The sequence below is a fragment of the Schistocerca americana genome, chromosome 7 (assembly GCF_021461395.2).
Source record: "Schistocerca americana isolate TAMUIC-IGC-003095 chromosome 7, iqSchAmer2.1, whole genome shotgun sequence".
NCBI lineage: Eukaryota > Metazoa > Arthropoda > Insecta > Orthoptera > Acrididae > Schistocerca > Schistocerca americana.
The window spans coordinates 428,020,742-428,041,534 of NC_060125.1; the positions used below are offsets into that span (position 1 = coordinate 428,020,742).

Here is a 20,793-nt window from a genome sequence, read left to right on the forward strand (position 1 = left end):
AAAATTTCTCTTTATAAAGGCTTAAAAAATACTCACGCAGTTTAAAATTTTGTATGAGAGAAGCGAGCCAAGCTGATCACTTACAACTAGGGTTGTAAATTTACCGTAGCCTGCCGTACACTACCCTAAGTATTCCTACAGTACGGTAGTTTTCCTTGTAGTTTTCCTCAGTTAAGGTCACACACCCATTAACTGTACATGGAGTGTGTAGCATACCGATCGGGCGTTACCTGACAACTATGTCTTTCTTTACATATCCGATCAGTGTCTTAGTAAACACATCAAATAACTTTTGTATCACCCCAGTTCTCAGAACGCCTGAAGATAGGCGTTGACTGTGGATACTGTATCACAGACACAGTCCATTTGACTGTTCAGAGATGTTACTAAACCCGCCTAAAGATGTAAACAACCATGCATGAGCGGTGCCTGTTAGACGGAGGGTCCAACAGCCGATCAGTTCCACCCATTCCACCAGTATGGAGGTACACGGTTCGTGTTGTCTATAGTTCAACCACGTCTAGACGGTCAGTAACGCGGTTCGATAGCGTCCGCATTCTTGATTTGTGGCAGGATGAGCTCTCAACAAAGGAAGTGTCCAGGCCTCTCGAGGTGAACCAATGCGATGTTGTTCGAATATGGAGGAGATACAAAGGGACAGGAACTGTCAGTGACATGTCTCGCTCAGACCGCGCAAGGGTTACTACTGGAGTGGATGACGGTTACCTACGGATTATGGCTCAGAGAAGCCCTGACAGCAACGCCACCATGTTGAATAATGCTTGTCGTGCACCCACAGGACGTCGTGGAACGACTCAAACCGTGCGCAACACGCTGCATGATGCGCAACTTCACTCCTGACGTCCATGGCGAGGTCCTTCTTTGCAGCCACGGCACCATGCAGCGCGGTATAAATGGATCCAACAACATGCCGAATGTACTGCCCAGATTTGGCGTCACGTTCTCTTCACCGATGAGTGTCGCATAAGCCTTCAAACAGACAATCGTCGCAGAGCTGTTTGGAGGCAACCCAGTCAGGCTGAACGCCTTAGACACACTGTCCAGCGAGTGCAGCAAGTTGGAGGTTCCCTGCTGTTTTGGGGTGGCATTATGTGGGACCGACGTACGCCGCTGGTGGTCATGGAGGGCGTCGTAACGGCTGTACGATAAGTGAATGCCATCTTCCGACCAATAGTGCAACCATATCGGCAGCATATTGGCGAGGCATTCGTCTTCATGGACGACAATTCGCGCCTCCATCGTGCATGTCTTGTGAAACTTCCTTCAGCATAACAACATCACTTTACTAGAGTGGCCAGCATGTTCTTCAGACAAGAACCCTATCGAACATGCCTGGAATAGACAGAAAAGAGCTGTTCATGGACGACGTGACCCATCAACCACTCTGAGGGATCTACGCCGAGGAACCGTCAAGCAGTGGGACAATCTGGACAAACAGTGCCTTGATAAACTTGTGGATAGTATGCCACGATGAATATAGGCATGCATCAATGCAAGAGGACGTGCTACTGGGTATCAGAGGTACCGGTCTCGCTGCATGATGGTACAACGTGCAATGGGTGGTTTTTATGGGCAATAAAAAGGGCGGAAATGATATGTACGTTAATCTGTATTCCAATTTTCTGTACAGGTTCCGGAACTCTCGGAACCGAGGTGATGCAAAGCTGTTTTTGATGTGTGTAGATTCCTCTAAAAACTGGAAGCGGTGAACCGTCTAATAAACTGAGCGAGGATATACGAGGTGCATTCAAGTTCTAAGGCCTCCGATTTGTTTATCTAATAAACTACTCACCCGAAATCGATGAAACTGGCGTTACTTCTCGACGTAATCGCCCTGCAGACGTACACATTTTTCACAACGCTGACGCCATGATTCCATGGCAGCGGCGAAGGCTTCTTTAGCAGTCTGTTTTGACCACTGGAAAATCTCTGAGGCAATAGGAGCATGGCTGGTGAATGTGCGGCCTCGGAGAGTGTCTTTCATTGTTGGAAAAAGCCAAAAGTCACTAGGAGCCAGGTCAGGTGAGTAGGGAGCATGAGGAATCACTTCAAAGTTGTTATCACGAAGAAACTGTTGCGTAACGTTAGCTCGATGTGCGGGTGCGTTGTCTTGGTGAAACAGCACACGCGAAGCCCTTCCCGGACGTTTTTGTTGCAGTGCAGGAAGGAATTTGTTCTTCAAAACATTTTCGTAGGATGCACCTGTTACCGTACTGCCCTTTGGAACGCAATGGGTAAGGATTACGCCCTTGCTGTCCCAGAACATGGACACCATCATTTTTTCAGCACTGGCGGTTACCCGAAATTTTTTTGGTGGCGGTGAATCTGTGTGCTTCCATTGAGCTGACTGGCGCTTTGTTTCTGGATTGAAAAATGGCATCCACGTCTCATCCATTGTCACAACCGACAAAAAGAAAGTCCCATTCATGCTGTCGTTGTGCGTCAACGTTGCTTGGCAACATGCCACACGGGAAGCCATGTGGTCATCCGTCAGCATTCGTGGCACCCACCTGAATGACACTTTTCGCATTTTCAGGTCGTCATGCAGGATTGTGTCCACAGAACCAACAGAAATGCCAACTCTGGAGGTGATCTGTTCAACAGTCATTCAGCGATCCCCCAAAACAATTCTCTCCACTTTCTCGATCATGTCGTCAGACCGGCTTGTGCGAGCCCGAGGTTGTTTCGGTTTGTTGTCACATGATGTTCTGCCTTCATTAAACTGTCGCACCCACGAACGCACTTTCGACACATCCATAACTCCATCACCACATGTCTCCTTCAACTGTCGATGAATTTCAATTGGTTTCACACCACGCAAATTCAGAAAACAAATGATTGCACGCTGTTCAAGTAAGGAAAACGTCGCCATTTTAAGTATTTAAAACAGTTCTCATTCTCGCTGCTGGCGGTAAAATTCCATCTGCCGTGCGGTGCTGCCATCTCTGGGAGGTATTGACAATGAACGCGGCCTCATTTTAAAACAATGCGCATGTTTCTATCTCTTTCAAGTCCGGAGAAAAAAAATCGGAGGCCTTAGAACTTGAATGCACCTAGTATAAAGGGCTAGCTAACCTTCGGAACATTTTTGTTCTAGATCATTATCCTACCCTCTGTTACTTAAGAATAAACTATATTTATAGCAAAACTGAAACTGTCAAAGTTTAATTTACGTATTCATTCAAAGATTATTGATTTGTATCGTGAAACAGAGGAATGTTGTAGTAAATCTACATCTACATCTAAATCGATACTCCGGAAGCCACCGTACGATGCGTGACGTAGTGTATCTTCTACTACTACTAACCATTTCCTTTCCTGTTCACTCGAAATTCGAGCGAGAGAAAAACGACTGTCTCTATGCCTCCGTATGAGCCCTAATTTCTCGCATCTTATCTTCGTGGTCCTTACGCACGTTGGCGGCAGTGAAAGCGTTAGGCAGTCAGCTTCAAACGCCGGTTCTCAAAATTTCTCAATAGTGTTCGTCGGGGAGAACATCATCTTCCCTCCAGGGATTCCGACTTGAGTTCTCTAAGCATCTCCGTAACACTTACGTGTTGTTGGAAACTACAGTTAACAAACCTAGCAGCCTGCCTCTGAATTGCTTTGATGTCTTTCCATCCGATCTGATATGGATCCCAAACACTCGAGCAGTGTTCAAAAATAGGTCGCACCAGCGTCCTATATGCAGTCTCCTTTACAATCACTCTTTCCTAAAATACCTAAAATCCTCCGTAACACTTACGTGTTGTTGGAAACTACAGTTAACAAACCTAGCAGCCTGCCTCTGAATTGCTTTGATGTCTTTCCATCCGATCTGATATAGATCCCAAACACTCGGGTTATTACCCGAAGTCAACCGTTCGCCTTTCCTACCATAGTTCTCAAGTGCTCGTTCCACCTCATATGGCTTTGCAACATCACGTCCAGATATTTAAAAACTTGTCTGTTTCAACCAGGACACTGGTAATACAGTAACTGTACATTACAGGTTTGTTCTTCCTTCTCATCCGCATTAGCTGACATTTCTCCGCATGTAGAGCTTGCTGCCAAATATCACACCACTTTAAATTTTGTCCAAGTCGTCTTGTATCTTCCTATAGTCACGCAGCTTCGACACCTTACCGCACACCACACCTTCATCAGCAAACAACCGCAGATTGCTGGCCATCTACTCCGTCTAATCGTTTATGTGTATAGAGAACAACGGCGGTCCTGCCACACCTCCCTGGGGAACTCCTGGCGATACTCTTGTCTCTGACGAACTTTCGCCGTCGAGGACAACGCACTTTGTTCTATTAATTAAGAAACCTTCAGGCCACTCACAGATCTATGACCTTATTCCACAGCCTGCAATTGGGCACCGTGTAAAATGCTTCCCGGAAATCTAGAAATATTGAACCTGGCTGTTGTGGTTCATCCATAGTTCGCAGTATATCATATGAGAAAAGGGCAAGCTGAGTTTCCCCACAAGTGATGCTTTCTAAAACCATGCTAATTCGTGGACATAAGCTTCTCAGTCTCAAGAAAGGTTATTATATTCGAACTGAGAATTTATTAAAGGATTATTCAGGAAACCGAAGTTAGGGATATTGGTTTGTAATTTTGCGGGTCCGTTCTGTTACCCTTCTTATTTACAGCAATCGACCGCACATTTTCCAGTCGCTTGGGACTTTGTGCTGCGTGAGAGATTCGTGGTAAAAGCAAGCCAGGTAAGGGGCCAATGTCGTAGAGTACTTTTTGTAGGCCCGAGTTGTGATTCCATGCGGGCCTGGTGATTTATTTGCTTTCAAATCTCTAGTTGTATCTCTACTTCAGGGATGCTTATTACTATGTCGTCCATACGGGAGTTTGTCTGACGGTCAAATGACGGTATGTTTGTACGATTCGTTTGTGTGAATGATTTATTGAACGTGAAATTTGGAACTTCGTTTTCCGTTTAGCTACCTTCAACTGCCACACCAGACTGATCAACAGAGGACTGAACGGAAGCCTTAGAGCCGCTTATCGATTTTACGTAAGACAAGAATTTTCTAGGGTTCTTTGCCAGATCTCTTGTTAAGGTATGACGGCGATAGTTGTTGCATGCTTCGCTCATAGATATTTTTACAGTGACACGAGTATCTACTAATTTTGCATGTCGTCAACTGTGCGTTCTCTTGTGAACCGAGAGTGCAACAGCCTCTTCTTCTTCAGCATCTTCCGAATTTTGTGAATAACCGTGGTGGGTCTTTTTCATCCTTTATCCATTTTCTAAACACAAAAATCTGAAGACCACGATTTACAATCTGCTTAAACTTTGCCCTTAATTCCTGTACGTCCATCTTACTGGAACTAAGTGATGTGAAATCACTGTCTAAGTGAGATGCAGACATCCACTTATCTGCTCTATCTAGCACGTACACTCTCCTGGCCTTGTTGATTGATTCATTACCTTTAAAAACCATAGTTGCTGTAATGAGATAATTATAGCTAACAGAAATATATCAAACATCGCTTCAGTACTTCGTCGAACTTACATGAAAGATGTTTCTCTATTCGTAAACAATAATGTTCGCATTTATCAATAACAACATGAAACACACAGAAGCGCAGAATTCACGCGACCAACTAATTTTCAGTTTTACATTCTGTATGGATATAAAGTGCACAAAGGGCTAGCAGTGAATGATGTATGGTTTCAATTATATGCAAACTGAAAACTAAAGAAATAAGAAAACAAAGAAAAGTCGTCTGCTCCCATTTTCTCTCTTTTACAGTCATGTATGTTTCTTTCCTGTCAGTTCTACCAATACTACCGGTAATCCTACCATTTATTACGTGGCTTAGAGTAAGTTAAAGTTAGATTAAGTGGTGTGTAAGCCTAGGGACCAGTGACCTCAGCAGTTTGGTCCCATAGGAACTTACCACAAATTTCCAAATGTAGTGAACCAGAACTACCGAACCGAAGTTTTGCTAGAGTGTAACTCTACTTTCAGGCAAACGCTATGAGTTAATAATGTCGTCTTGCTGTCCGACAAGCTATATACTTTATGCTCGGAAAATAAATTACAATCGCTGAAAATGGAACATACTGTAATAGAACGCCAGATGCAGTGCCTATCAATAGTTCCATTTGTCTCTATGTCATCGAACAACTATTCCAAGCCACGTTACAGTGACACCATGCCATCAGGGTGATCAGAACGAAGCAAATCGAGAGTGATAGGTGATTTTCCGTAGGCTGCTCTCCTAAAAACTCTTTTTCTCCTTTTTCCCTTAGGAGAAAGGAGTAGTAAATAATTTGATTACTTGTCACGTGTTCCGCATAACTTGAGACATAGGATGTCAGGATACACTAGTATTTCATTACACACGTTCTACCAACTAAGTTGGTCACTTCAAATACACAAATATATTCGAAATTGTTTAATATATCGTAAGGCTGATATCAGCTTCTCTCGTCGTCTTGATGACATTATTTTTTTTAAATGTCGGGTTTCGGTTCAACGTGAACCATCCTCAGTTCTGAGAGAACCGGTGATGAGAGTAACCTATCCAGCTATCCGCGAATTTACATGATAAGCCACATCATGAAACAGGGTCACTGTTTTGAAATCGCGGCATTTTCTCCTAATAAGACGCAGAATATCGAAATTTGGCTCGAATGTGCGTACAGCCTTCCTACGTAATGCAGCAAAAGCATGACATCCTGCTGCATCGTCTTCCGGCTCGGTGACACTTTACACAACAAGGTGTCGGCACGAGTGAAAAAACTCAGAGCTCATAAGATCATGAGGTGTAAGGTGGATTAACTCCACCACAAATCTGCCCAACGCTACCGTCGATGTGTCACACCATGGGACTGCCATATACATCCCCTTATCCACGTATCACCCCCTTTTTGACGCTTTTGCTACAGAGGTCAGAACTGCGCCACTCAGTGTTGAAATCACGCTGTTTTCTTATGGGTCGCCGAGGAGAACATTTCGGACATACCTCTGGTGAGAATCAACATAAAATGGCCGGTGTCATAAAGAGTGTTAGTGAAACCATCCTTTTCCTTGGGGCGTTCTTTTTCATATAGTTCGCCATAGTAAGTGACGCTGTATAGTCCAAAGTGCAACAGGACGACGTTGTTTACAACCTTTGATACTGTTGACATCCCCGAAAGATTCAGTGCTTCCCTCATGCATGTAGTGTAGCTCTGGTTTACACTGTGGAATCACTAAGCCGTTCAAAATTTGAACCTGATGTGAAACAGAAAAGGGTATTTATGCTGTTTCCTCCGTCCTCTTTCTCGATTCATTGTGGCATTTTGCCGATTAATTCACAGGCATGTCCGTGTCGCATCCCCTCCCTCCCTCCCTGCCACCCCCCCTGCCACCCCCCCCCCCTGTTCACGGCATCGTTGGCACATGCCACAGGAGGACGCGAAAACGGAAGGATGAAAGACTATAAACACCCTTTTCTGTTTCAGATCACGCTCAAATTTCGTCGAATGGTTCCTAGTGTCCTAGTGTTCCACCCCATATATAGAGCAAAAATTTCCGTCGTGAATTGAACGCCTAAAAACAAAAAAAAAAGTTGGTTTCACTCGCGCCTGAGGCCTTTTCATGTCGATTCTGATCAGCAATGTGGCCTAAATATTTCCTTCGTCCACCCGTAAGAAAACCGAATGTTTATAAGGCTATGAGTTCCGGTTCTGACTTCCGCTGCAGAGGCGTCGAGAGAAGGGCTGAGACTTCTGAGAGGGGCTGTGTGACGACCCTCCCATGATGTGACGCGTCCGCGATGGCGTTGGACTGTATGGTGGTGAAATATGGTGCCAATGTGGCATCATTAACCACTCTTACACTTCACATGAATTTATGAACTTTGGCATTTTTTTCGCTACTGTCGACACTTTTGAATCTGAAGCGCCGGCTATCCCGGGAGTAGCGTCGCAAGTATTCTCGGCGCCCTTTTGCCACTGTCGATCTCAGGACACTGAACCCCCTAACAATTTCGGAAATAGAATGTTCCATGTGTCTGGCTACCACTCCGCATTCAAAGTCTGTTAATGAAATCATTTCACATGAATCACCTGAGTACAAAAGGCAGTTCCGCCAGTGAACTGCCGTTTTATGCCTTCTGTACGCGATGGTACCGCTGTCTGTATAAATAAACCTAACTATACCGTGACTTTTTCTCACCTCACCTCAGTGTAGGCCTACTGAAAACAGTTTTTAGAAATGCAACTTATTCTGATAGTGGTTGCAGCTGTCACAAACGTTTAGGCTTAACGACGTGGATACAGTTGGACTCACGAAATCAGAGAGGGCCCTGTTGTCGTCTCTGGTGAGGTCGGAGTGGCTGGCGGCTCTGAGGAACGCCGCTACGGAGGCATCGTTGGCGTCCTGCGTCTGGAAGCCGAGGGCCGCCGCCAGACGGTATGCCTTCTCTCGGGGGTTGGCCTCTACGCCCCAGACGGCGTTCGCTTCGCCACTCTCCATGACCACTCCCCGGAACAGACCTGTAAAAACAAACAGTGGTCTCAATTAGTACGAATAATCACACTGGACAAAAAAATAGTCATGCCACGCTAATACCGTGTGTCACCATCTAAAGCCCTGATAATTCGGCGTGGAAGGGTGCCCACGAGTTTCATCATCCGTTATTCCATGTCCACCTCAAGTGACTCATTCTCATTGATGATTAGATTCTGTAGAGCTACCAGATTTCGGTAAACATGACTGCAACGTTTCATCCACTGTTCCAAACAGTTATCGACATTTTCTATAAGGTTCAGATCACGTAATTTAGCTGGCCAGTCCGTGCTGAATCTGTCACGGGCTAATGATGAGGGCTGGTAAGCCGGACAGCTGGACAGCCTGGATGTGATTTTTAGGCGATTTTCCACTTCCAATTAGCTAAATGCTGCTCTGGGTCCTACTTTTCACCTTGGCAACGTTTTACATCAGCATCACATTTGAGATTTCCTCTAGACATAGACACCTCGGGTACACAGATTCCATCCTGTAGGAACGCCGATTCTCTAGAGAACTTCCTCGTTCCTTATCTTATAAGTCCACCTTATTTTCAAAATTCTTTTGTATCACCACATCCCAAGTGCTTCGAATCTCTCCTTTTCCGATTTTACCACAGTCCAAGTTTCACTACCCTGCAATTCTGTGCTCCAAATGTACATTATCAGTAATTTCTTTCTCCAATTAAGCCCTGTGTTTTATACTAGTAGACATCTATTGGCCAGGAATGTCATTTTTGGCAGTGATAGTCTGCTTTTTATATTCCCCTTGCTCCATCCGTCATAGGTTATTTTGCTGTCTAAGTAACAGAATACCTTAACTTCATCTTCTTCGTGAACACAGATCTTGGTGTTAAGTTTCTCGCTGCTCTCACATGTTTCTCATTACTTTCGTTTTCCTTCTATTTACTATCAATCCGTATTCTACACCAATTGGAATGTTCAGTCCATTCAACGAGTCCTGTAAATCTTCTTCGCAGACAAACGGATGTGAAACCATACGTTGTGTACACAGGACCCTATTCTCCACTCATTAGCCTATCAACAGAAGTCATCAGGGCGGGTAGCTGCACCGAACAGAAAGCTCACCAGACATGTGAAGACCCCACCTGGCTAATACCACGCTGCCACACATATCGTCGTAAAGAACAACATGCCCTGCATTAGATCTCCTCGGGATATCAGCCACATCGTAGGGCTACGTTTCGATCAGTTGCCAACTCTTCATCCTCAGGTGAAGTGTCGTAATCATTTAAAGTTCGTTCCTTTGCAGCAGCTGGGCCACAGACTCGTCTGCCAAGGGGTCAATGTACAGGCGAGTCATGTGTTCCCGGAAGAGATGTTACACTCGGTAGTAGAAGTGGAAGGGGGTCGGGGTGCCAGGTCCTGGTGCTCCTTGTCTCTTCCATTAGCTGCCGCCACCGCTTTCACATCAGGGCGCTACTGCTGTGTTTTTACTGATGCCACCTCTCAAGAGGAACCCAGATGGTAACCGCCGTCACACTTCACAAGATCGTCGTGTACTCATATTTCCACTGTATCCTTTGTGACTGATTTCCAGGACCCACTGGTACAGTGCAGCAGCTTTGTCTGTTTCAAAAGAAACATGCGGCCTTCTTTGATGCTGTAATTTGCCACTGCCGACTTGTCGGTTTTGCCGAGTTGGACGCTCCTCACGTGTTCCGAACAACGATGCGAGTTTACATCATGGTGCCTGGCCGATCTACTACCCGCCGTGCTCGCAACCGATACTCCAGACGCCAGGTTGGGTTTTGACTGACTTCTAGGCACGTTTGACGTCACACAGGTACCACTAGAACATTCTATGTTATTACTAGAGTGTCACTTCGACAGTGACACGGTGAAATTGTTTCGGTGTGTGCTCACCGCCACCTACTTTCAATGTGTTGGAAACTTCTCTGAACAGATAGACGGAGTCACCATGGATCTCCTCTGGTGCCAGGTATTTCAAAACCTATATATGGAACACTTCGATGAAATAACTCTCGAAACTGCGTGCCTGAAATATGGGGACCACGCATCCGTGGTTCGCCTGCATGGAGAGGAGAAACTACAAAAATTCCTACACCATTCTAATAACATACAATTTGAGGTTCACAGTCGACGTAGAACGGATGCAAATAGTTCGTAGACTTTCTGTAAAGAAGAACCCTGGCAGCATATTGGGACATTCCATCTAAAAGAAAAAGACACCATCAATTTCTACCTAAACACCACTATTTGCCACCATCCAGCACAATGCTAATCTGCACTCACCACCCTGGCACACAGATCGTGAGCCATATGCATGAAGGAAAAGTCCGCCTAGCGAGTTAGAGCATCTGCAAGAAACCTTTCTCAAGAACGGCTGCTCTAATGTGTGTGTAATGAAGAAAGAAAACAGTCCAGAAGGAGAAATCAAGCGCCTGGCGTTTCTTCTGTACACAGGGCCGCCCACAGCCAAGATAGCCAGCATAATGGAGAAGCACAAGATAAAAACCATTTTACGCTCAATTGCTGAAAGCAAAAAATTAGAGCTACGGGCTCCTGGGGTCTACAGAATCATTTGCTTGTGTGGAATAAACAGCGTCCAACGCCCAGCGACGCATTTCGCAGCGCTGTTCTGGACATACGAGGAGCGTTTGCCTCGGCTAGAACAACATATCTTCAGTGGCACAACACAGCTTTAACGAAGGACATGTATTTGCTTTTAAAGAGACAAAAGTACCGGGCTGAGATCCAGTGGATTAGCCAGCAAGATATCTCACCGCCTTCGATCAGATTAAAAAGAGAGCGAATGGATCAACGATGAACTGTAACGGGTGTCACGGAAAGACCACCACGAAGAAATGCAAGGAACAAAAATGAGATTAACAAAAAAAAAAAGTCGGGAAGCAGACACTGGAAATGTGAGCACATGACGATATTGTCAGCTGAGACAGAGACTGCCAACTAAGCTCCGCATGGGTAGCGGCGTCAGCAAATACGGGTCAGGAGCGTTGTGTAAGAGTGGTAGAGGCAGCAGACGGAAAAGGCGGGCGACAATGGGACTCGATATCCCGACCCCGCTCTGCCCCGCTGCCACCCACCGCCCCTTCTGCAAGTCCCCACGACAGGCAGCGACATCTCTCCCATATGCACGCGATTGGCTCACACATTGACACATTAGGCCTTCAGCAGAAGAGTCTGCTGACCAGAGTGTATAAAGGAGAACGTTACAGGACCGCGCAACGAATCCCTCTCCTGTGCCAAACTCTTCGACCCAGAGTAGCTCTTGCAACCTATGTCCTCAATTATTTGCTGCATGTATTCCAATCTCTGCCTTCCACTTCAGATTTTGTCCTCTACAACTCCTCTAGTAGCGTGGAAGTCATGTAATGATATCTTAACAGATGTCCTATCATCATATTCCTTCTCCATGTCAATGTTTTCCACATATTCCTTTCCTCTACCATTCTGCGCAGAACCTCCTCATTTCTTATCATATCAGGGCACCTAATTTCCAACATTCTTCTATAGCATCACATCTCAAACGCTTCGATTGCCTTCTGTTCTGGTTTTCCCACAGTCCATGTTTCACTGCTACACAATGCAGTGCTCCAGACGTACATTCTCAAAAATTTCTTCCTCAAATTAAGGCCTCTGTTTAGTCCTAGTAGACTTCTCTTGGCCAGGAATGCCCTTTTAGCCAGTGCTAGTATGCTTGTGATCTCCTCCTTGCTCCGTCCATCATTGGATATTTTGCTGCCTAGATAGTAGAATTCGTTGACTTCATCTACTTCGTGACCATCAATCGTGATATTCAGTTTCTCGTTGTACTCATTCCTGCCACTTCTCATATATTCGAAGTTCTTCGGTTTATTCCCAGTCCATATTGGGTACTCATTATATTGTTCATTGTATTCAGCAGATCAAGTAATTCTTATTCTCTTTCACTAGGATAGACACTTTCACTCAGGATAACAATGTCGTCAGCAAATCGTATCACTTATCAGAATGAGATTTTCAGTCTACAGCGGAATGTGCGTTGATATGAAACTTCCTGACAAATTAAAACTGTGTGCCGGACCGAGACTCGAACTCGGGACCTTGCCTTTTACGTCATGTACTCTGTTGGTAGAGCACTTGCCCGCAAAAGGCAAAGGTTCCGAGTTCCTGTCTCGGTACACAGTTTTAATCTGCCAGGAAGTTTCGTATCACTTATATTCTTTCACCTTCAATTTTGATTCCACTCCTGAATCTTTCTTTTATTTCTTTCATTGCTTCTTCGATGTACAGATTAAATAGTAGGGTCGAAAGACTACGTACCTGTTTTACACCTTTTTTAAAAGGAGCAACTCGTTCTTGGTCGTCCACTCTTATTTATTCCCTCTTGTCTCTTGTTCATACTGCACATTACTCGTTTCTCTGTCTACAACTTACCCCAACTGTCTCAGAATTTCGAACATCTTGCACCATTTTACATTGTCGAACGCTTGTTTGAGATCGACAATTCCTATAAAAGTCTGTTGATTTTTCTTTAGTCTTGCTTCTGCTATCAACCATATCGTCAGAATTATCTCTCTGGTGTCGTTACCTTTACTAAAGCCAAACTGATCGTCATCCAGCACATTATCAATTTTCTTTCCTGTCCTCTGTAAATTATTCTTGTCAGCAAGTTGGATGCGTCAGGTCTTAAGCTGACTTTGCGGTAATTCTTTCTTGAAGTCTTCTCAATTTTATGGATGATATTTTCCCGAAAGTCAGATGGTATGTCGCCAGACTCATACATTCTACACACCAACGTGAATAGTCATTTTGTTGCCATTTCTCCCAATGATTTTAGAAATTCCGATGGAATATTGTCTATCCTTTGTGCCTTATTTGTTCTTAAGTCCCCCAAAGCTCTCTTAAATTGTGATTCTAATACTAGATCACTTGTGTCTTCTGTGTCGACTCCTGTTTCTTCTTCTATCACACCAGACAAATCTGCCCCTCATAGAGGCTTTCAATGTAATCTTTCCACTTATCCGCCCTCTACTCTGCTTTTAATCGTGAAATTCCCGTTGCACGCTTTATGCTAACACCCTTGATTTTAATTTCACCAAATGTTATTTTCACTTTCCTATATGCTGAATCAGTCCTTCTAACAATCATTTCTTTTTCGACCTCTTCACATTTTTCATGTAGCTATTTCGTCTTCGCTTCCCTCCACCTCCTATTAATTTCATTCGTGAACGACTTGAATTGTTGTGTTCCTGAACTTCGCTGAACGTTTTTGTACTTTCTTCTGTTACCCATGGCTTCTTCGCAGTTACCTTCTTTGTACCTACAGGGTATCCAAAAAATGACTCTCTGATTTCAAAATTAAATATCTCGAAAACAAAGATCGATAGAGAAATGCAGTAAACGGTATGTTGATTGTGAAAGCTGTAAGAAGTTCATACAGCAGTTTGAAATAATAGTTACAAAAGCTGCTAACAGATGGCACTGTACGCTGTACAGCTCAAATCAGCATAAATGAAAAAATCGTATGAAAACAATCTTTGCAAACAATCACATCACAATGTTTTCAAAATGTTCACCATTGGCACTACAGAGGTGGCGCAAACGAAGAATGAAATTCGCCATCACATTTCGTAGTGTCTCAACCGAAATGGATTCACATGCCACAGAGATCGCAGATTCAAGCTCGTCCAGCGTGGCGGGATGCTTCGGGTAGACCATGTCTTTCACTGTGCCCCACAAAAAAGTCACAGGGAGTCAAATCCGGCGAATATGGAGGCCAATCTATGCCTGCACCAGTAAATTTGGGATATTCCAAAGCAATGACTCGATTCCCGAGGTATTCCTCAAGAAAGCGATGTGGTCGGGTTCCATCTTGCGTAAACCATTCAGTACCTGGTCGATCCTCTAACGCTTGCTGTGTGGAGACATAGTGTTCCAAAATTGCAACGTAACGTGCACCAGTGACCGTTTCTCTAATGAAAAAAGGGCCAATAATGCCTCTGCTGCATATTGCAGCCCACACAGTAACTTTAGGAGAATACAGGGGTTTTTCTTCACATCAATATGGCTTTTCGGAACCCCAGTTCTGCTTATTCACGTATCCATTCAGGTGGAAGTGTGCTTCATCTGTAAACTAGATGCAGCCAACATCAAATCCTTCATTATCAATCATTGTGAGCATCTGATTAGCAAAGGCAACTCTTTGTTGCACAGCTCGTACGGGTATGGCCTGGTGCGTTTGAATTTTGAATGGAAACATGTGTAGGCTCTTTCTCAGTATTTTCTGCGTGCTGGAACGCTTCAAACCAGTCTCAGATGCAATTCTACGGACGGATGACATTGAATTTTGCTGAATAATTCCAGAAACTGGGGCGATATTTTCAGGCGTAACTGCGGTTTTCTTGCGGCCAACATGCCCCAATAGATCATAAGTTACGCTGCTTGTTGGTTGAAATTATGCGAAAAGCGTACGAATGGTTTTCGCATCGGGTCCTTTTGGAACATTAAATCGTGCTTGTAAACTTCGCCTTGTTGCCGTAGGACTCTTTTCTAACCTGTGGCACTCTAGAACCAGAAAAACGCGTTGTTCAATGGAGTACATGGTTTTAATCTCTTCCTTCGGTACGCTAACCTCCTTTCACGTTTCAATAGTGGAACTGATCGCTCTGGGCTTCGGATCACTATTTATACTAGGCATTACGTATGGAGATTACAGCGCCATCTTTTAGCATCTTTTGTAACTATTATTTCAAACTGCTGTATAAACTTCTTACAGCTTTCACAATAAACATACCGTTTACTGCATTCCTCTATCGATCTTTGTTTTCGAGATATTTAATTTTGAAATCAGGGAGTCCTTTTAAGGACACCCTGTATGTTTTTCTTTCCAATTTATGTGATTGCCCTTTAACTGGTTTATTCTCTACTGCTGTAACTACAGCCTTCGAGAACTTCAAGGGTATCTTGCCATTCCTTCGTGCATCCATATCCTTCTTTGCGTATTAATTCTTCATGACTCATCTCTTAAACTTAAGCCAACTCTTCATCACTACTACACCGTGATCTGAGTCTGTATCTGCTCCTCCGTGCGCCTTACAACCCAGTATTTGATTTCAGAACCTCTGTCTGACCATGATGTAATCTAATTCAAACATTCTCGTATCACCCGACCTTTTCAAAGTATTCCTCCTCCTTTTGTGATTCTTGAACAGATTATTCGCTATTGCTGAAATTTATTGCAGAACTCAACTACTCATTCGAATCTCTCATTCGCCGGTCGGAGTGGCCGAGCGGTTTTAGGCGCTACAGTCTGGAACCGCGTGACCGCTTCGGTCGCAGGTTCGAATCCTGCCTCGGGAATGGATGTGTGTGATGTCCTTAGGTTAGTTAGGTTTAAGTAGTTCTAAGTTCTAGGGGACTGATGACCTCAGATGTTAAGTCCCATAGTGCTCAGAGCCATTTTTTTCATCTCTCATTTCTTGTCCCAAGCATTTATTCTCCTGTGACCTTTTCTTCTACTCCTTTCCTACGTTTGCACTCCAGTCTCCCATGAGTATTAGATTTCCATCTCTCTTTTCATACTATATTACCCTTTAAATATCCTCATATACTTTCTCTGTCTCCTCATCTTCAGCTTGCGACACCGGCATGTATACTTGAACTATAATTGTATCGGTGTTGGTTTGCCGTTGATTCTGACAATACCAAGCCTATCACTGAACGGTTCACAATAACGTACTCTCTGCCCTACCTTCTTATTCATAGCCGGCCGAAGTGGCCGTGCGGTTAAAGGCGCTGCAGTCTGGAACCGCAAGACCGCTACGGTCGCAGGTTCGAATCCTGCCTCGAGCATGGATGTTTGTGATGTCCTTAGGTTAGTTAGGTTTAACTAGTTCTAAGTTCTAGGGGACTAATGACCCCAGCAGTTGAGTCCCATAGTGCTCAGAGCCATTTGAACCATTTTTTTTCCTATTCATAACGGATCCTACTTCCGTTATACCATTTTCTGCTGATGTTGATATTACCCTATACTCATCTGATCAGAAATCCTTGTCTTCTTTGCAATTCACTTCACTGACCCCCACTACATCTAGATCGAGCCTTTGCATTTCGGTTTCCAGATTTTCTAGCTTCCCTGCCACTTTGAGCTTCTGACATTGCACTCCCCGACCCGCAGAACGTTACCCTCTCTTTTCTTATTCATGCTTTTTCTCATAGTAACGTCTGACTTGGCAGACCCCTCCCAGCCACGCGTATGGGAGACTATTCCTGAATCTTTTGCCAATGGTGAGATCATAATGACACTTCTTCAACTACAGGGCACTTGTCCTATGGATACACGTTTTATGTCTTTAATGCAGTAGTTTCCATTACCTTCTACGTCTTCATGCCTTTGATCATTGCTAATTCTTCCGCCTTTAGGGACAGTTTCCCACCCCACGGACAAGAGAGTGCCCTGAACCCTAGCCACTTCTCCGCCCTCTTTGACATGGCCGTTGTCAGAATGAGGGTGACTTCTTATACGACAAGTCTTGGGCCGCCATTGCTGATTATTAATAAAAATTCAAACGGTGGCGGGTTTCGAACCAGGGACCTAGGACGTTTTGGAATACTAATGAAAGACGCTACTCCTAGACTACATCGAATACCAGCCAGCAATGCTACAAATGCCAAAACATCGGGCATGTAGCCAAGGAATGCAGGGGCACAGCTGCGTGTTTGAAATGTGCAAAAGCGCTTTATAGACGCGACTGTGACAAGCCGCAAAGTGCAGCTGCCACGTACGTAAACTGGGGCGGTCCTTATGCCGCAAATTCACGTCTCATATAGGACCAGCAAATCTAAGAAAAGGCATTATAAATAAAGATAATAAATTGGAGGAAAAATCAGATTTCAAGGTAAGGTAACCAAAATAAGCACCTAAAAGAACAACAGTAATAGTTCAAAATTTCAAATAACGAGATAAAGCAGTCATACCAAGGCATGAAAGCAGCAGAAGAGGCGGTTCAAGTAGACACAGCGGCGGACCCGCCGCCCCTTCCAAGAGGGGGAAGCGGGCTGCGCCGCCACGAAGAAGACGACGGTGGTTTCCGTGAAACGTTGCGGAAAGTCACCGACGACGCGGTTGCCGCGCTCAAATCAGCCATGACGGAGGAGAGGGCGGCCCTGAGAGCGGAGCTGGACGAGGCACGCTGTCAGGTGCGGCACGTGACGCCAGACTCGCGAGTCAAGCGCAACACGAGAAGAGGCGCCGGCCCACGCCAGGACGGTCGCCTCGCTGGCCGATACGTAAACGCAGGCGGTCGAGGAGGTGGCCATGGAGATGGGGACTACTGCTCAAGGGACGCTGACTGCCTCTTCGGAAACGGTCGCCTTCCCGGCACTTGCTGAAAGGCGGGAGGCTGAGGAGTTGGTCGTGCACAAAGAGAGGACCAAGAAAGAAGGAGACGAACCGTCCTTTGGAGTTCCTGCCCCTCCCTCACAAGAATAGCATGAGAGAGGTACTCACCAAGAACGCCATACCTCTCAGAGATTGCACCTAGACCCACCATGATTTTACTTACCCATTTACCCAGTCGGATATCCCTCCTCTCCCATACTTACCACGTGACTTCAGTTGGGTGTGCGAACCGTTGAGCTGGAAATTCAAGGAAAAGGAGTTCGTCCGGCGGGCAGATCTGGAGCTTATAAACTCCTGCCCCATCATCACCAACAAGAACTGTTGGTAGATGACGGAAGAAGCCGTCGCGTATGTGGGCGATCATCTGCGGCCACTGGACTACTCCCACCTTACCGAAGTGAAGTTCGAACCGCCAAAATAGATAAGGTAGACGATGTCCACGATGCCCACCGCTTCTGACGCTCGCTAGCTTTCTAGCAGTACATGTTGTCTTTTGTTTCAGGTAACCTAGAGGACAATCCTGTTACGGCAGGATGTAATAAACCATCAAGCTAGGAATGAGGAGGAACAGCACCCATAAGTGCTTAGCCTCCTGCACCTCGAACCAAGGATATGATCCGTCTGTCAGCGACCAGCAACCACGACCCTAAATACTTTTTCTGAAGATAACAAATGGGAAACTCTTCAGAACGCTGAGCCAGTACGTGGCTGATAGCTAGAGAAAATTGTATCAACGAAATTCGCTGAGAAAATCTGCATTCTCATGTAACAGTCGGACCCGTCATGACAACCTCACGAAAGCCAAACACTTGACATCCTGCTTGGAAGACACCTTGGCCATTTCAAATGATCTCAACGTTTATTAATCCTTGGTTCTTGATACCTTTGAGCTCACCACTCGGCAGTTCTATCGACCCTGTTTCCATCCCCGCATATTCAGGCAACCCATTTCTCTTACCAACACAGTGAAACAACCTCAAAACTAAGATACAAAAATGTAACTCATTGATTGGCGACTCCATGGAGTGTTCTGTGCACCACGGCCAAATAGTGGATAGAATTTGAAGGAGAATCAGCATTGGCCGCATCCGCAAAATCGATTTTCGGTCACTTAGTGACCATTCTCAGTGCTGTAATATACAATCAAAATCAACAAGCTTAGAGCGATCACATAAACTCGCTTACATGTGATCGCTCTAAGCTTGTTGATACCAGTGCCTTCCAATTTTAATTGTATATTACAGCACTGAGGATGGTCACTAAGTGATCGAAAATCGATTTTGCGGATAATAAAACAAAAAAATACGGCCAACGCTGATTCTCCTTCAAAATGTAACTCGCAATCAAGCTCTCCTTAATTTCACTGTAGTTGCTAGCATATTTAGATACGAAGCTTTCGTAACACATGTAAAATCCGAGGTCAGATTAATCTAGTATCGCCAGGCAAAGTAAATATGGACTTATAAAATTTGTACGATGGTTACCCGTAGTTATTCAGACCAGGTTTCCATTGTTCGAACAATTTTTCTACGCCGAAGTCACTAAAAATGTATCCAAAACCACACGATCATACTCTTTGCAATGAAAGAACGCAGGAAAAGAACTACGTGATCGATTACAAAGGTGAGAACTAATTCCGCAAGTATCAACCCATAATTAGGTTTCATCCATAGCAACAGCAGGCCTATAACAATATGTTGAGTTCTTAAAGCAACTATCAACGTCCAATAGAACATAGACCAATTCCACATACCTCAAATGGATGAGATATTAATGAAATCAGCGAGAGACACATACAGGAAAATGTTTTTACTATAAGTAATCTTCTGGATCCAAGTAATGTGAAAGAGTTGGAATGTTTTCTGTGTAAAATAAATTATTAAATTCCACATTTTCTATCCCAATAACGGGATGTGGAAAAATGGAGTAAAAAATCTACGCTGCGAAACATGTCACAAAGGACTCCTTATTAAAAACAATCGAAAAGCCTCTCTTTATTTGGAACTAGTACATAGCGAAGTCTGCGGTATTGGTGTCATAGTCGGAGTACAGAACAGGGCGTTGTGAGAATTTAAACTGGCTACAGTATGTAACAATCAATAACTTTCACCTAAAAACAGTCATGGACACAAAAAGTATTTGCAAGATGATAATGATGCCATGGCGATTACTTACGACGTAAAGAAATTTCACTGTTTCCTGTGTGGTACAAGATTTCATTTACTTATGGGTCGTAATTTGCTAATTGTCTTGTTTGGATGTCTGCTAAAGCTGCCAGTTGAAAGGCGCATTGGCTGCAGATGTGGGCCATATTGGCCAGTAACTATTGTTTCTGGCAATATGTGTTGTCCCACATCCCATATGATACAGAGAGTTCTTTCGACAGGTGGTAGGCAATTTTATTTGCGATGGATGTCGACAATGAAGCTCATCATAGACATGACTCACCTTTGGCTGCCGGAGAGAAGAACAAGTGCGACGTAGAGGAACCGCCTGCGCTCTCCCCAAAGATGGTGACCTTGCTCGGGTCGCCTCCGAAGGCGGCGATGTTGCGTTGCACCCACTGCAGCGCGAACACCTGGTCCTTGAGGCCCGCGTTGCCAGGGATGTCGTCATTCTGAAGGCTCAGGAAACCTGGCACATGCCACAGCGGCCGAATGCATGAACATCATTCACTGTGACAAGGGTTTGTTGTTTGAACAAGTGATACTATGTTTGGTAATTTCTTACTACATATGTGCTTACAACACATGAGCGATCTAGAAAATAGCTTCCATTTTCTGGTCGGGTGGGAATTAGTGGGTGGATCTAGTAATGATAGCAGGTCTGCTGAGGGCTGCTTCTCGTTCAGCTATAGTTGCCGTTCCAAATTGACTGC

At 44.7% G+C, this 20,793-nt stretch overlaps 1 protein-coding gene across 1 annotated transcript in view; it reads right to left on the reverse strand.

The window, feature by feature from the left end:
* Positions 1 to 20,793, reverse strand: part of LOC124622582 (acetylcholinesterase-like) — a 109,644-nt gene that overhangs the window by 41,858 nt on the left and 46,993 nt on the right. Inside the window, exons 4-5 of the mRNA XM_047148329.1 lie at positions 20,364 to 20,549; positions 8,310 to 8,515 (exon numbers count right to left, since the gene is read on the reverse strand). Of these exons, the coding sequence (XP_047004285.1) occupies positions 8,310 to 8,515; positions 20,364 to 20,549 (392 nt within the window). The remainder of the gene's footprint in view (positions 1 to 8,309; positions 8,516 to 20,363; positions 20,550 to 20,793) is intronic.